General features: G+C 39.1%; 1 protein-coding gene across 3 annotated transcripts in view; it reads left to right on the forward strand.

The window, feature by feature from the left end:
• Window positions 1-898: 898 nt before the first annotated feature.
• Rab11fip2 (RAB11 family interacting protein 2) overlaps window positions 899-18,104 on the forward strand; it is a 37,587-nt gene continuing 20,381 nt past the window's right edge. For 2 of the 3 annotated variants that reach the window (XM_048338155.1, XM_048338157.1), the window contains exons 1-3: window positions 899-1,396; window positions 6,435-6,874; window positions 7,570-8,038. In XM_048338155.1, the coding sequence (XP_048194112.1) occupies window positions 1,047-1,396; window positions 6,435-6,874; window positions 7,570-8,038 (1,259 nt within the window). In that variant the 5' untranslated portion in view covers window positions 899-1,046. The remainder of the gene's footprint in view (window positions 1,397-6,434; window positions 6,875-7,569; window positions 8,039-18,104) is intronic. The other variant, XM_048338156.1, reaches the window with a different exon arrangement.

An 18,104-nucleotide genomic window follows, 5' to 3' on the forward strand; every position in this document is an offset into this window, starting at 1 on the left:
TTCTCATAGAAACTAGATCTCTCCGTGGCCAGGGCGGACTGCAGGGTCGCGTGATCTCCTCAGGACCGGTCCTCGCCCTCTCTTGGCGGGCTCTCTGGGTCTGCCAGGCCCCGGGGCCGCGGTCCAGGCCCGAGCCGCACTGAGAACCCAAGCAGGTGCTCCCGGGCGGCCGCATCCTGCGCCGCGCTCCGGTCGCCACGGCAACCTGGGAGGCGCTGACCTCTGACCCCGCGGCCCCGCCCGGCCCCGCCCCTCGCGCTGCGGAGAGCAACACGGAGCAGGCCAACCCGGAAGTGCCGCGGCCGCCGCTCTCCCCGGTGCCTGGCGCCGCCCGCCCGGCCTGGCCGAGTCCCGAGCCCGCGGAACCCGCGGCTCCGCAGCTTGAGGCCCTCCTCAGGTCCCGCTGGCGCCCGCGCCGGGGCGGCCCCTGGCCGACCGGCCACCGTGCTCGGTGACCCGCCCCCGCCCGAGGGGAGGAGCCGAGGCGCGGCGAGGGGCGGAGGGACGGGCCGGGAGAGCGCGGGCCGGGCGAGGCCGCGGGCCGCCGGCGGTTCGTATTAGCGGGGTCGGAGGAGGAGCCGGGCCGGGCTCGCGGGTGCGGCGGGGCAGCGGAGACGCGCGGAGGCGTGGGGCGGCCCCGGCTGTGGGGAAGCCGGCGGCAGGCCGGGGGGAGGCCTGGCAGGGCGGGCGGCCGCCCTCCACCGCGGGCCTCGGGCGGGCGGCCAGGCCTCACCTGCCGCCCGCAGCCCGGGTGTTTCCCCGCGGCCCGGTGCCGGCCGGCCGCGGGCGCCGCGGGACGGTGGCGGCGCGGGTCGTCCGCGCGGAGGCCTGCGCGGGCGCGCCCAGGTGATGCGGGCCCCGGCGCTGCCTGGGAGGAAAGGGATCCCCGCAGCGGCCGTTCCCCGGCGCCCACCCCCCAGCCCCCGCCAGCCCGGCTCCCCCCAAGTGCCCTTAGGATGCGGTGATTAGAGCCGCGAGCTCTCCCTGCGGGAGGGGCACCGCCTGCGCCGGGAACCCGGGGCCGCCGAGCCCCGAGGGCCGGAAAGATGCTGTCCGAGCAAGCCCAGAAGTGGTTCCCAACCCACGTGCAGGTCACAGTGCTCCAAGCCAAAGACCTGAAGCCGAAAGGCAGAAGTGGCACCAATGACACATACACTATCATTCAGCTGGGCAAAGAAAAGTACTCCACGTCCGTAGCCGAGAAAACCCTTGAGCCGGTCTGGAAGGAAGAGGCCTCCTTTGAGCTGCCGGGGTTACTCGTGCAGGGGAACCCAGAGAAATACATTCTTTTCCTCATAGTGATGCACAGGTCCCTGGTGGGTTTGGATAAATTCTTAGGCCAGGTGGCCATCAATCTCAATGACATCTTTGAGGACAAACAAAGAAGGAAAACAGAGTAAGTTACGGAATTTATTTTGATTGGGGTGGGGGGAGCTTAACTATCTTATTTATAGATTTGCTGTTTGGGGGGAAATTGTACATGTATTTGGTCCTGGGCTTGAAATAGGACCCAGTTTCAAGCATCTTATTTGTATGACTTTGAAGTAAAAATAGCTGTTGGAATGAAAATTCTTTAGTGGAATGATGAGCCATTTTCTCATTTCTGTTTAAGGTAAAAGTCTGTTAATTTTGAACATTTTGCACTAGATCTTAAGAAAATATTACGTCTTTGGTAAGAGATCTGGGTCACAGTGTTGACAACTAAAACGAATGTAGGTATAATTTGTGATATTTAAGCATCACAATTTTCCATGAGCTGAAAAATCAGAAAATTAAATTCAACAACTTAATATTTATTTGTGTGTTGAACTCTGTGGCTGTCAAAGAGTAATCACCAGATTTAAGACTTTTATTTTCAGCGTTATAAACCTTGTTGGCTTTTATTTTAGTTCAATCATTTTTGGGGGTCAGTACATCTTCATAGAGTAGAAAGTTATGAAAAGGAAAAAAGTTTTGAAAGTATGGGCAAACATCCTCAATCTTGAACCCACTGACATTTTCAATTGCAATATAGTGGAGCTATTATTTTCTTTAGATAATAGTTCAACAAAGCTGATGTGTTTTGACCATATTAACTGCCGGAAGAGTGGAGTGATTAAAATATTGCAATGATGAACTTACTCACTGGAAACATGGCATTTTTAGTATGATTTTTTTCAAGCTTGTGTTAATTTAAGAAATCAAAATATAAATACTAGGACGGTAATTGTCTTCAACTGAAAAGTTATGTTTTCAGAAATAACCTTGCTCCATCTTTAAGCTTAGAGTTTTTCTAGTCTGAGGGAATGTGAAGGTCACTGTAATTTATGGGAGAAAAATGAGTCCAACTTGTAAGAGGACTTCAGATTTCCAAAGTAGCTTTGGTGTTTCCTCCAATCATAGCTATAAATTAATTATTACCCTTTGAAAACCTCTCTGCAATGGTAATTTTAAGCTCATATAAATTTCTTGTATTATAGAACATCTATCTTCTGTTGTTTTTTTTCCATACATACCTTCCAGCAGACTTTAAAAACTCGGAGTTTTATAAAGTTGTGTTTTCTTTTGTTTTTAATCAGGCCTTTTTCTATCTAAGATTTAATATATGTCAGGTAAAAGGATAGAGATGAGAAATACCAAGAATGCTAGAGAAAGAATGGCAAGTAAACTGAGGAGATGAAAATATTTTTAAAAGAGGGTCAAGTTGCTTATTTATCAGTGATTATTGTATACTGAACTGATACTTCAAAGTGGCATTTGTTTTCCTCCTATGGATTCTTTATCAAATTTAAAATGAATTTTTAACCAAATAATTTGTTGCAAATGGTCATTTTTGGGTGACTTTATATATATATATATATATACACACACACACACACATATATATATACTACATAAAGTGCTTTGGGTATAAACTTTTAAGCATATTGTAACTTGAAATTTAACTATACTTTAATAGTGGTTTTCTAAAGCATCTATTTTCCAAGTTTAAATAGGCCCAATTGTGAACCCAAAGATTCTGAGTATAAAATAACTTTTAAAGTTTCTTCTTTATTATTGTCTTTGGCAGCATCGAGGTTACATTAAGTTTGGCCATAAGCAGTGCTCTAATATTGTGGTCTCTATAAAATTGATTAGAACTTTTTTGGGGGAAATGCTTTGAAATGTTATCAACAAGCCGTGTGGTGTTATTGCATTCAAGTGGTTTTCATATGTTATTAAATCCTTTACATTTTCTTTGTGGATAGAGGGGGACTTCATATTTGATGAGGTATCTTTATTGGTAATATTTCTAGATTTTTAATATATTTAATAGCTTCCTTTTCCAGCACAGCTGTACATGTGGCACAGTAAGAGACAGACTCAAGCCACTAGTGTATTGCAAGAAAGATATTTAATATTCTGCACATTGCTAAACCTTGTCAGCATATTCCCCAGTGCTTTTTAGAAAACGAGTCTGAGTGATGAAGGCTACCAGCTGATTTAGAAGTCCCATGGAACTGCTGGGTGTGACACTCCTTCCTTTTTGACATTGAAGATGACAAGTATTTACATCTTGTCTTCCACTTATTCCATAAAAGGCAGAGAAGTATGATGGTTGAAACTATTATTTTACTTATTTTTATATCTTGAAAATATTTTTTCTTTCAAGGAGATGGGAAAAAGGGCCTGAGCCAGAACCCTTTGAGTGGAAAGAGACTTCTGTATCTCTCCCTTAATGGATGTCTGGGTTGGTTTTGGCAGGAGATTTAAGGAACTAATATAATGTTTAACAATAGAATGGTAAAATCGTTGATGCTATTTTGTAATATCCATTGACTTTTTTTTTTTAATAACCTAAGTAGGTGATGCTCGTTTTTTGTTTTGTTTTTTCAATACTTGCGAAAAGTAATAACTGTCAGAGTCCCCAGATTTAGGTATGACTCACACATGCAAGTTTTAGGGGTTTTTTGGGGTCTGCAGTGCACCTGCCTCCTGGCCTTCTGGCCTCTGGCACCCTTTCTGCCATTCTTGGTCCATTTCTGACCACACAGTACCAATTGCTTGGGAATTGTTCCCACATGCGTGGTGGTTTCTGAACATGGACCTGTGCCCACTGAAAATTGAACAGAGGCCATGTACAGTTTAAATTCAGCACTCCAGAGGTGAAAAGACCCAGCATTAATCCAGTAATCCCCCAAATGCTGTGTCTTCATTTTATCTTTTTGAAGCCCTGGGAAAACAAACGCTATCTCAGGAATGATTCTTGAAGGTCTCATTAAGGCTTCTCTCAGATCAATTTAAAAACAAAGCAGTTAAAGTTATTTGTGATGCCTACTTTTTAAATATGTGTTCACATTCGTGGCAGGTGTTTTTGGTAGATGGATTAAAAAAAACCCACTGTATTTACAGTATGGAATTCACATGCAGAGCTGCCTTATTATTTAAAGTTTACCCAATTCTTTAGAGTTCCCTAGTTAAAAAAAAATAATACAAGACACACATCCATTGAGTTGTAGCTTGGTGGTCTTAAAATTACAGTTGTAGAAACAGTAATGGACCGAACATTTATTTAGCTAAGGACAAAGTGCCTTGAAGGAAGCATAAACTCAGTAGTACAAAATCTATATTGCTTTCCTCTTTGGCTCTCACATCTCCTGATTAAATCCAGTATCCTGGAATGTGTGCAGCCACGTGGCTAACTTTAACACGTGTGGCTTAGCACACAGGAGGAACTTCTATGTTCCTGCAGATGTTACTCTTGCCCGCTAGATTTTTTTCCCTTACTTTAGCTGACATTAGGAAGTTGTGTCATTCTCTGCCTCAGTTTCCTCATCAAAGAAATAAGAGTGTTAAAATAGGTGATTTTATTTGATCTTATTTCTAAACTTTTTTGAACTTTGTCTATCTTCATCCCTTTCCTTTCTCAGACTTGCTTTATTTGTTGTGTACATGGAATCTCATATTTGTTTTTACTTGCTTGTTCAAGGGACATTTCCTGAGGTGTATTCACCTGTTTGTTGTATAGCCAGAGATGTTGCAAGCATTTCTGAGATATCAGAAGTGTTTCTCCTCCTGTTGAACTGGCTTTGTTTTTCCAAAACTGTGAGGTCATTGCTTGGTGTAATACTCTTGCTTCATTCCTAGTCATTTTGAAAACTCAATTTTGTATTATTGTTACAGTTCTCTACCCTACAATTCATTACTATCATTTCCTTCTGTCCTCTGATCAGATTTTACTACTTTATATAAGGAATTTTCTCAAGGTAGTATCTCAGATTAATGTTTCCTATTTTAAAGTGCTTGTTTTCATCTGATTGAATTACTTCAATTTAGTTAATGAAGAGAATATTTCTCTTGCATGTTACTTTCCTGAAGCTGGTATATATGTTGTGTCAGTTCTCTGACCTTATGGAATGGCTTGTGGGCCAATCTTCTACTTGATGTATAGTAAATGTAGTCTTCTCTTGGTATTTCCTGTTGGTAAAGATGAGAGACTTAATGTACAATTAAATTAGCATTCCATTGTAGCTAAGAAAATTTGTAAATCTTTTAGAGCTATATTTAAATAATATGTCTACAGGAATGGATATCATGCTTCATTGCTAAGTAATGTGAAAACATTGTAGAAACTTTTCCAGCCTTAATTTTGCAGGCTTCTTTGGCTGTTTGCCCTGTGTACTGTCCACTTGTGACACTAACAACTGAAAAATTTCTCAGCGATAGAACCACTGTAAACAAAATGAAAAGGAAAAATGCTTCTTATAGCTCATTTCAAAACAGGCAATAGGATATGTTGAAGGGACTGAAAGCCTATGATTTGACTCTATAAAACTAATTTTTGCTCAGTAATATCAACAGCAGCAATAATGAAGCAAATAGTTTCTAATGAATCATTATAACTTTTCCCCTTTGGAAACTTCACATTTGTCACTTGTTACGTTTTACTCATTTTGTGTATCTTACTCTATTTTATGTGAATTTGAATTATAGCATTTTCTATTTTAATGACTAGAAAATTGTAGTAAGGGTCTCCAGTATTAATGAATTTTTACTTTCAGTATTTTGGAAGGAGGCTAAGTATTATGAGAATGTGATCATTATTTGTCATTGTGTAGTACTCAGAAATAGTTTGAATAGTCTCTACCTCCTTTTAATGTTAAGCAGCTGGTAGCATTCACCCCATATGGAAACATAGTAGCAATTGTTGATGGAATGTTTTAATGATGAATAATTCTCAAATTACAAAAGGTTATCTCAGAAATCTCATACTGCCAAAGACCTATTTCTTCACCATATGTCACATCACAGAGACAATGAATGTGTGTGTGTGTGTTAAATTGAGTGAATGACATTCATTTGGGTTGTCTTGATGTGTAGCCCCTTTAAAAAGTTATTTGTATGTACTGTTTTATATAAAATTTGCTATCGTCTCTTTGTTGTGTATTGCAATAGATTTTTTTTTCTCTTTAAAGGTGGTTTAGATTAGAATCCAAACAAGGAAAAAGAGTCAAAAACAGGGGTGAGATAAAGGTCAATATTCAATTTATGAGGAACAATATGACAGCAAGTATGTTTGACTTATCAATGAAGGACAAAACAAGATCTCCTTTTGCAAAATTAAAAGACAAGATGAAAGGTCGAAAAAATGATGGGACATTTTCTGATACATCTTCTGCAATCATTCCAAGTACTCACATGCCTGATTCTAATACCGAATTTTCCAGTGTTGAAATACAGATGAAATCCAAGCCAAAAAAGCCTTTTCTTTTGGGTCCTCAGAGACTCTCTTCTGCACATTCAATGTCTGATTTAACTGCATCCCACACATCTGAGAAACTGAAGTCTGGCAACGTAGGTCAAACACATCTTCTTGGTCGCCAGATAGATTGCTTTGGAGTAGTTCCGGAAAGCGGTAAGTGTCACCTCCTGTCCACTTGTCCCCTCAACAGCTCTCTTAGTGTTTATGGTTTAAGATTTTAAGTTAGACAGTAAAAATCTCAGTTTCTTGGTAATATTTTCTACATGTAGTCATCTATCCAGTATTGTTTGAGTGCTTATAAAACCCCAAATTGCTAAGGTCACTGAGGGCAAAATTTGTCTGCTTTGTATTTATGTTATTAGATGATAATAAAATGAGTCCCAGTCTCCTCTCAAGGCCTGGCTTTGGTTTTTACTGCTGCTTCTCTCATCTCAAAAGGCTATGGCATAAATGAACATTCCACTATTTCATAAAGACCCTGGGGGGGGGGGACTTTTATGTTCAGAAGTCAGAAAAGAAATTTACTGCTAATGATGAAACAAGTCTGAGGACTTGCAACATTTTCTTGCCAACAAATCCTCCAATTTTGACATTATAGTTTGTTTATATAATGGTTTCTGGGCTAAGTAAATTACTAATTGTTTTAACAATGCACTGATTATTAGCCTAGATACTTCTGACTGCTATACCTTACTATTTCCTGGTTGTTTTCCATGATTACTTTAAAGGTTAATACCTTTAAGTAGCTAATTGCTATGATTCTAAAAGCAGTAGAATGCACACAGAACGTGTTAAATGTGTGATGTAATGTGTCACTGATTATGTACTAACTACAGACTTATTTGTAGGAAGTCTCAAGTCACCACACCGAAGAACATTAAGCTTTGATACTTCTAAAATGAACCAGCCTGACAGCATTGTGGACGGAGGTGAATCCTCCTTTGGAAGACAGAATGACCCATTTGCAAACGTGACTGCTTCATTACCCCAAAAATTTGCAACACTGCCAAGGAAGAAAAATCCATTTGAAGAAAGCAGTGACTCATGGGACAGCAGCATGAGTTTATTTTCAAAATCAGTTGAAGTAAGAAAAGAAAATAAAAGAGAGAAAAGGGAGAAAGTGAGCTTATTCGAAAGAGTGACGGGGAAAAAAGATAGCAGAAAAGCTGACAGACTTAACAATGGGGGATCTGATAGTCCTTGTGACTTAAAATCGCCCAGTGCATTTACTGAAAACCGGCAGGACTATTTTGATTATGAGTCAACTAATCCGTTTACAACAAAATTCAGGGCTTCAAATATAATGCCATCTTCAAGGTAAGCTTCATAATAGGGAAGTTGTGCTGTTTGGGAAAACCTTGTACTTGACAGTGTTAAATACTCTGTTTAAATACATTAATATTTTAAATTCTTTTTATTTTACTTGAAAAACAATTTTTATAAGGAATTATAGATCCAAGCATTGTTACGCACATCTTCGGAATTAAACTTTTTAATCTTGGAAGGATACAAGATTCTTATTCTCCACCCTAGTCTACTCCCATTTATGTGAGCCAGAGACTTCCTACAACTTTGGGAGGAAACAGGATGGCCTTTGCTGGCTATGGGTGAGAGTGAGTAAGTCATGGGTGTTAATTGAAACCAGAAATGTGTTTCTAGATATTTTCTAGGGATTAATTCCTGGGCTGTTTGGAGGTTTAGTAGACCAATAGCAATCCATGGGCTGGCTATTCTTTAGCAAGTACTAACTTCTTAAGTACTAATGGTTTCATAATAGATGTTAATTGTCCTTTTTAAATGGCTGATGAGGAACAGTTTTAAGTATGCTTATTGGAATTCACTAACCCTTGTACAGTAAATACACTGAAGGGATCTATATGATAATATAGTCAAGGAAACAAGATAAAGGTTAAATTCTTAAATTATGTATATACAGATGCTTAATTCTGAGTAAAAGTTGGAACTATACACATTTAAGTACAATGACATTTTTTTAAATCACTAGCACATTTAAATGAGTTAGTTTTTTAAATAGAGGCCAGAACTTCATAGAATTATTCCTTTTATGTATACCTCACTAAAATTGGTGCATAGTTTTTGTAAGGTTCGCAGGAAAGGAAACCTGCCACATGGTTCAGGCAGAGAAGAGTTTATTGAAGGGAGAGCAAACTGCCAGCCCACACAAGATAGAGGAGGCATGGGGAAACAGAGGGGAAAGAAGAGAAAAAGAGCAAGAGAGAGTAAGAGAGAAAAGGAAAGAGACCAGTAACAGATTTTATAGAAGTGAATGGTGGAAGAGAGCTGATTTAAAAAAGTCTAAAGCTAGGTGCTGTTGGCTTACACCTGTCATCCTAGCTACTCAGGAGGCTGAGATCAGAGGATTGTAGTTTCAAGCCAGCCTTGGCAGAAAAATCTGTGACATTCCCATTTCCAAAATTAACAAGCAGCTAGAGATATGGTTGAAGCGGTGGAGTCTACGGTGTAACAAAGTCAAACTGACATGAGTCTCTGAGTTCAAACCTGGGTACCAACCAAATACAAAGCAAGTCTTAAGCAAAAATTAAGATGAATTTAATGAAGTCTTACATTATTATAGTAGGAGAGCATCGTTGACTGTTTGCCATATAATGGAAAGTTTTCTTCCAGTCATAAAGTATAGGTACAAACCTGTATACGAATCTTGGCTTGACAGTGCTTTGACCTCTGTAAAGCTTATCTTTGAAACAAACAAAATAATACCTAATCTGTAGGATTCAGTGAGGACAACTAGTACATGAAGTATATATTATAAAAGCCATCCCCAGGTAGAGAATCTGTAAAAGCTGATTGCTGTAAGTTGAACATCTTTAATCCAAAGGTCTGAAATGCTTTCCCATAAGAAATATTGGCTAAAGTATTAATATTTCAGCAGGGTGCAAGTGGCTCCTGCCTGTAATCTAGCTACTTAGGAAACTGAAATCTGAGAATCGCAGTTCAAAGCTCACCCAGGCAGAAAAGTCCATGAGACTCTTTATCTCCAATAAATCACCAAGCAGGAAGTGGAGCTATGGTTCAAGTGGCATAGCGTCAGCTTTAAGCAAAGAAGGTAAGGGACAGCAACAGCCACCCAGGCCCTGAGTTCAAGCTTTAGCATTGGCACTCAGCAGGTGAAGCTCATGCAAATATTCTAAAATGTAGAAAACTTGAACCCGAGACCTTTGTATCGCAAGCATTTTAAGTAATGGATACTTGAACAGGGTTATGTTTTATGTGTTATCATGTCATTTTATGAGCAGAAAATGTAGTATTGTCAGTCACTTTTTTAGGATTTGCTTGTCCATCTCTCGTATATCTTCTATGATGTGTTAAGAATGCATTTAAAATGTTTGAAAGGAAGTGTACAATTCTTTAATTAATAAATGGGTACTTGCCACGACTTTAGCAAGCATCATTCAGTATTGTTTATGGACTATACAGCAAAGAAATAAATTGTATCATATGGTATCTATTTTATAGAAGAGCTCATAAGTTTTGATATTCTGTTCTGAAATATATTGGTATTTCACAGAGTGTACTTCACATACTTTGGTTAAGTCCTAAATTATGGGAGTAAATAGAAACACATTGCCTTCTTTTGCCCTTTACTTTCTTTTGCAGATTGTTGAAAACATCTATCTAAGATAACTCAGAGATTATGTAATTTAGTTAATTTCAGAGTCAACAAAAAGCAAGAAAATGAGAAAAAATAGGAAAAGTGTTGTAAAACTACACACTGATATATACATATATGTATACATACATAATACATATACATACACATATATATAAGTATGCATATATACATATGTGCCCTCAAATCTTTAAATGCCCTCTACTTGAGTTGCATATGTGGATTGCCCTGGGCTTTAAAAGTGCATATGGCCATTGGTAGATTTAGTCTTTGTCTAGAGTTACTTCAGTACTACTAATGCCATTTCTATCAAAATTAGAGTGGTTTCTTGATAGACATACAACTTGATTGCAAATGTGTAAAAATAATTTTGTTTTTAGTGTTAAGACTCTCTCTTATTCATATTTATGAGGTGCCAGATATGAGGACAGAACTTGTAAATTCCTGGGAAGTTACTCTTTTTAAGTCATAAGCCATCTTTGTTGCAAATATAAAACATGTGCAGTGAAGTTATTCTAATTAATAGTGTAAAAAGGCAGAATTGAGTGCAGCTAGGCACATGGAAAAGAGTACTGCCCACAGTTCCAGCAAGTGGGTTTGCCTGGGTGGGGTTTGGGAGGATATCGTCAAGATGAGTATTGTCTTTACATATAGGGTCTCCTATCTTGTTTTCCTCCCTGTATCTTTGCCAGGTATGTGGGGCATTTTGTATTTCTCACATTAGCCTCCAAACCAAATATACTTTTGAAGCCATAAACTCAACATTACTCAGACACATGTTATAAATTATTTTTCCATTTGTGCTTAGTAGATGTGCTTTCAGAGTCTCCTGGACGCTTGTGACCAGTGTTTGTGGAAATACTGAACAAAAGGTTGAGGGTAAAATAAGTCACTATTGAACAGGAATTAGGTTTGGTAAATGAACTGGCTCATCTTAATTGCAGGAACATAGCCACTGTGTTATTGACTCAAGTGCATGATCTGTGATGAAAACTGAAACTCACTCTTTGTGCTCCAAACTTTACAAATTTTAAGTGTTCTTTTTTTTTTTCCTCTTAAAAGTTGTGAGGTTTTTTTATTTTTATGTACGCAAAAATAACCTGAAGGGGCTGGGGATATGGCCTAGTGGCAAGAGTGCCTGCCTCATATACATGAGGCCCTGGGTTCAATTCCCCAGCACCACATATACAGAAAACGGCCAGAAGTGGCACTGTGGCTCAGGTGGCAGAGTGCTAGCCTTGAGCAAAAAGAAGCCAGGGACAGTGCTCAGGCCCTGAGTCCAAGCCCCAGGACTGGCCAAAAAAAAAAATAAAAAAATAATAACCTGAAGAAATCATGTTGGAAATCACAGAATCTACGTTGCTTCTGTTTTTGGAATAGTTCCCAGAGCCTTGTGCAAAACTGATAGAGGAAATTAGGCTTTACGTTGGGTTCCTTCGACAAAGTGTGTTGCTCTTTGAAACACTTCCCAAAATTATTAATTCACAGTGTCCTTTCTCTTAACGTATCCCAGCTTCTTGGAAGCCTTTCCGACTCTGAGGGTGAGCAAGTAGTTTGCTGAGCTGAGGGGTTTTCTTACATACGTCATCTCTTCTGAGTGTCCCATTGAAAACGAATAAGTTAAATCACTAAAAATTTAAAAGTTGGGATATTAGGTCAGAGTGCTTGTCCAGCATATGCCAGCTCCTGGGTTTGTGAGAAAAATGGAAGTTTTTAAAGAATTAATTAAAAATTAAAATTTAATAACGTAAGTAGCACATAGCTGAAGTTGGTAAGAGCAGGGCATTTAGGGTCGATTTTCTGCTGTACAGTTAACTCCAGATATCAGTGATTTATCACAGTAAAAACTGACTGCATTGTGGAATGGGAGGCATGGCTGCTGTATTTCAGCTCCTTGCAGTCTCTGAGGAACCAGGCTTCTTCCTTCTTGTGAGAAATGGCCTCAGAGGTAGGACCTCTTATAGGTCTGGCAGGGGTTTGCAGTACTTCACATGTGCTAATGTCCAGAGCCCAGTCAAGTCCCAACCACACCTACAACCAGTTGAGAAGTAGGGTTTAGCTGTGTGCTGAAGGAAGCAGAACTGGGCTTAGAGCACAGTGGTGTGTGTGCTGTAGACACCAGCTCAGTTGTCTGCTGAGTCAGTGGTTTGGCATCTGCGTAGGCACGTGAAGTACAGGTGGAGTTATTCTAATTTTCAGGAAAATGTCAGTTTATTATTGGAATTGAGTTTTGTATTTAAAAATTGATACTATTTCTGCTTTTGATTGACAAAAATCACAGACTAGCATCATCAGCCTCAATTTTTAACTTCATCATTTGTTAACCAACTTAAGAACTTGCTTATTATGTTTTTTTCCCCCTCAACTTGGAAAGCATAATTTTTTTTAAATCAGCACAATATTTTTCTCCATAAAAAGGCTTTTTGAATCTTTTAACTCCCATTTCCTATTTGGGGAGCAGAAAATGTTCTCTCTTTCATTTCTCTATAATTTATCCTGTTGTAATAAAATAAATTTTAACTGAAAGTTATGAAGTAATTTTTTGTAAGTTTTAAAGACATTGGTTTTAACAAACTCAGCCTTACTCTCTCTAGGCCAGTGTTCTGTTGCTAAAGCACATCTCCAGCCACTTTTTCTACTTGCTATTTTTGAGATAGGGTCTTTTTTCTTGTCCAGGCATGCTGTTGGACCACAATCTTCCTATTTGTTACTTCCCAGCATATCTGGGATGACAGGTATATAACCACAGTGGCCAACAGACAATTGTTTTCTAAAAACAAATATACTGGGTGCTTGTCCTACCACTTTAAATGCTTAACAAGTTATAAATTGAGAATTGGAAATGGGTAGTGTTAGGTGTGTTCACCGAGTCAGTTTTGTGGTTATTCTTGTTTTCGAGATTAGGTCTCAACTGTATGTCCTTGTAACCCAGGGTGTCATAGAACTTGCTGTGTAGCCTAGGCTGTACTGAGCTCAATAGCCTCCGACCTCAACCTCCTGAGTCCTGAGATTACAAATGTGTACTGCCATGCCTGGCTGTATCCCATCTTTGAAAAGAACAAATACCCTGGGGGTACAGTGTCTGTATAGCCCAGGGTGGACTCCATTTGGATCCTTCTGCCTCATCCTCTCCAGCTCTGGGATTATAGATATTAACAGGCATGTATCACCACCACATTCTTTTTTTTATTATTTATTTATTTATTTATTGTCAAAGTGATGTACAGAGGGGTTTTAGTACATAAGGCAGTGAGTACATTTCTTTTTATCAAACTTGTTACCTCCACCCTCATTTTTTCCCACCTTCCCCTTCCCCAATTCCCTCCCTCACCCCCCTGAGTTGTACAATTGGTTTACAGTATATTGTCTTGTAACTATTGCTGTTGCATTGGTTCGCCTCAAGAATTTGTGGTACATATACACAATGGAATTCTATGCTTCCATCAGAAAGAATGACATTGCCCCATTTGTAAGGAAATGAAAGACTTGGAAAAAAATCACACTAAGTGAAGTGAGTCAAACCCAAAGAAACATAGACTCTATGGGATCACCACCACATTCTTATTCTTTGGCCTTTTCTAGAAATGGCATGCTGCTCCCACCACTAGCTGGATGGAGGGGTGTTTTGAAAAGGGCAGAGCTGTAAGAAAGGAGCACCCTCAGTCCCTGAATGCACGGGAAGAGCCCTGGACGGGGACCAACCAGTTGGACCTTGTCTGAAGCAGAGATCCTCAAACACTCGGTTGCTGAGGGTTTTGCATTCATTATAGTGTTTACTATTATTTATCCTACTAAGCAGGTTGCATGGGCCACAGTACTTTCTGCTTTGTTTTTAAAAGCCTAGGTCAGAAATGTCAATGAACACCAAATCCAGACTCTTCTTCCATAATTTCAGGGCTTGGCATTTTTAGGCTATTTCTTTCTTTCACCTTTAGTCTGTTAGTGCTGTTCCTCACCACTGTCCTGAGTTAAGCTGATTTCCTTAGTGCACCAATCTGTTCATAAGGGCCTTATAAGCTGTGCCATCTCCCTCCCTGGGCTCATTGAGGGATACACTCTTACTTTGATTCAGTGTCATGAGTCTGTCTAGCTTTTATGCTAAAACCTGCAATGCTTCTTTAGTAATAAATCAGTATTTCTCTTTGGGTTTCTGCTGATAGAGAAAATGTATCTGCTACATGGCATGTGTTGTATCTGGTTCTTATAGCCTTTCCCCTGAGCTGTATGAGCTTTGTGATGGTTGTGGTGAATTTTCATCCTCAGGGCACTTAGCCTAGATCAATGTGTTCCTTAGTGCAGATCATTATGGGTTCCTGGAGAGTTTTAAAACTAGTTTGTTGGACCTTACCTCACATGAATTAGTATCTTTGGAAACTAGGCCTTGAAAGGAAAATCACCATTTAAAAAACTCCCCACTAGTGGGTGCTTAGTGAGGCTGGAAACTTGCTGATCTGAACAATATTGCCTATTTCCTAAACCCGGGTAGGTTCTTTTTGATGATGAAATCAGGGGTTTTGACTTTAATCTCTATTCGAATGGACAGTTTAGTCCTCTGTTAGCCTTTCTTCCAGGACCAGGCCCTACATTTAATTCAGGAAAGAACAGAAACAGTGTCTTAAGATAAATACCTTGTAGTCATTACTAATAACAGCTCAGCCCACCTCATGTCCTTCCTCCCTTTTTTGTTTTCCCCATAACTGATCATGTACTGTATTGTGCAATATAAACTACAAGAATAGGTGTCCAGAAAGTATATGTGTGTTTCTAATTTTCAAAGATCTCACCCTATACTTACTAACATGTAAGCCATTGTTAGAAAGTTGTATAATATGTCCAGAAAAATGGACTTCTTAATGTAAGGTTATATTTTTATCTGGAAAAGTATAGTAAACAAGTGGTCCTTAAGGAAAACTTCTGTTCATAACTTTCAAACCGATTTTTACAATGTCCCTTATAAACTTTTTATTTTTTGTGAATTAAAGGTCAGCCTTTGCTCTTGTCAATCTTTCCATGAACATTATTTATTTTAGTAGCACTATTTACTTTCTATCCACGTTTATCTTACGACAGTTTGCCACATTATTCATGGTGGCCCATAAGTCTTTCCAGACTCATTTAGGAACTGAAAACACAAACTTTTGAGATGACTTCTAGAGCCTTTAATCTATTAGTGCACAGAGATTTTCAGAGTGTTTCCACGTAACAGTGATGGGGAACATGAAATGCATGATGTGATTAGTTCCTGTAACACCACTGGAACTTCTGGGTTCTGCTCCCCAGAGTCTACTGGAAACTTTTTTACCCTTTGTCATCCTAATACTCATTATATAGGTCTCATTAATTGGGGCATCTCCCAGTGGGTTAATTTGCAGATACCAGCCATGCTTTCCTTTTCCTAACTCACTAATGCAAATTGATATTTTTAGTCCTGGAAATTGAAAACATACACACACACACACACACACACACACACACACACACGTGCTTTGTAACAAAAAAGACAAACTTTGCTAAGTTGTTTTTTTTCCCCCTGATCCTAGAGATTGAGATACAGAGAAATTATGTGAGATAGAAGAAAACAAGTCAAAAACGCACAAAAACTACTGTAGGCTAATAAACTGATGTGAAAATTTCTCAATTTACAGCACTTGACAGGTGCTAAAAGAAAAGCATCTTTAATTTTAATGTGTTGTTAGGACCTCTTTAGAGAGACTGTACAAGTTATTAACAAGGTCCTATGAGACAGGAGACGGGTAATTAACAAGACCTATGGAGATATAGTTTAGGTAATTAACGAGCTCTTAGGCACTGGACACTGGATAACACATAGCAAGTCCAATAGTTAAAGAGGAGAGATTGTTATGATATGATCAGATAGGAGGTAGAGTGAGTAAGTCCACTAGAGGTTTCTGATAGAAAGTATTAAGATTATATTCTAGTGACCCCAGCGTGGTAATTTTTATAAATTTTTATGCATGCTTTTTTGGTTTAAGGTAAAGTTTGAGAGAGCTATTTCTTTATAAAACTAAGAAGCAATTGTGCTTGTTAATGTGGATTAATCTTTGCTAATTGCCATTAATAAACTATTTTGAGGAAAATGCATTAAGAATTGTATGATGCCCAAATAATTTATATCACTAATTGTTTACTGTGGCCTGTTAGCTAAAATTTCCTATACTAGATTAACCTTGCTCTGCTGTTGGCTTTAAATTCTCCAAAATCCAGGCCAAAGAGCAGATTGCCCTGGTCCAGTTGGGTCTGAACCTGCAAGCTGATTGCTCTAGTCAGGAACCAATGGTTCTTTCAAGTCTGAGAGTTGATACTCCCATTTGAAAATACTGTATCTAGTTATTTCTTGGTAACTGATATGGCTGGGGTGTTTTTCAATCTTTAGTTTTGGTGCAGCAGGCTCCCATATTCAGGAAGCATTTACTTTTAAAATGTTAAAACTCTACAGGTCACAAGTAAGTGTTATTCTCTAAAGATCAAGAAGGCCCTTGGGAATCCCCCAGGATTTAGCCTTGTTCTACTAGTATCTCAGGATGATTTTGTTTTCTGAATTTCAACTCTGATAAGTGATATCTTCATTTTTTGAGTATTTTATGCAAAATAATTAGATTACTAAGATTATAATCATTTTGTTTGAGCTTATAGAAAAAGGTATATAAATTGTAGCTCTTAGGGAGCCGAGAGCATTGATAAATTGGATTGTGGTCTGATTAAAGTCTTAGCTAGGCCCTCAGCTAGCATGGAGACCTTGTAAGGATACTGTGGGGAGGATAAGGACTTAGGCAAGGAAGTCATTGTGATTGTTGAGGTGAGTTGCTAGCTGTCCATTTGGCAGTGAGGAAGGAAAGAAAGGAACAACTTTGAGAGCTATTTCTGGGCTAAAAGAAATAGGCCTTTCCCACTATTCTGTTTTGGGGTGAGTGGAGAGATGGAGGATTGGTAAGGGAGAAGAAACAATTTAGAATATATATAGCTTCAGCTTGATGAAATATGTTGCCTTAAAAAAACTATTTAGTACAATGTCAGACTATTGTATTTGAATCAGATTTGGAATTTTAGTATTGGTGGAGAGGTTTTAAATTTTTTTTTCCTTCATGAGGTATTGTGTTTATTTTACATTGGTTTTAGAAAATTGGAATAATGTGCTTTGAGTTGAGACTAGCATATTAGTATGAAAATACGATACTTGAAAGTTTGTTTTTCAGCACTAATGAACTTTGGCTTCTTTGAACACAAGAATGCACAATTCAGTAACTGCTTGTGAGTTTGTGCATTTAAGATGTCTTCCTCTTGTAATTACCTCACATGTTTCTCCAGTGGTGCGGGCTTTCTAAACCTTGCCCCTCTTGAACTCTTTCAGGTAGTTTTTCACTTAACTGCATTTTTGGATTTGGGCACTCTGCTGTGCACATGACTTCCCTAGGCCTCGTAGAGTTCATGTGATTAGAACATTGCTAGTTGGGTCACCATGACCACATCACCTGTGAACATTTTTCATCTTAATAAAGCTTTATGTTTTGAGGTACAGGTAGTGTTTATGTCTATGTAGTTTATGGTGGTAGTTAGTTACCTTATACCCAGGGTATGTAGAACAGCTTATAGACACATAAAGTATTTATTAATTCAGTAATGAAACAATTTTCCTTACATGCCTTTAATGAATCTCTCAAGAATATTAAGATCCAAACATTTAATATTTGTGTTCTTGAGCCTTAAAGATGAATT

Source organism: Perognathus longimembris, chromosome 2 (genome assembly GCF_023159225.1).
Source record: "Perognathus longimembris pacificus isolate PPM17 chromosome 2, ASM2315922v1, whole genome shotgun sequence".
Lineage (NCBI taxonomy): Eukaryota > Metazoa > Chordata > Mammalia > Rodentia > Heteromyidae > Perognathus > Perognathus longimembris.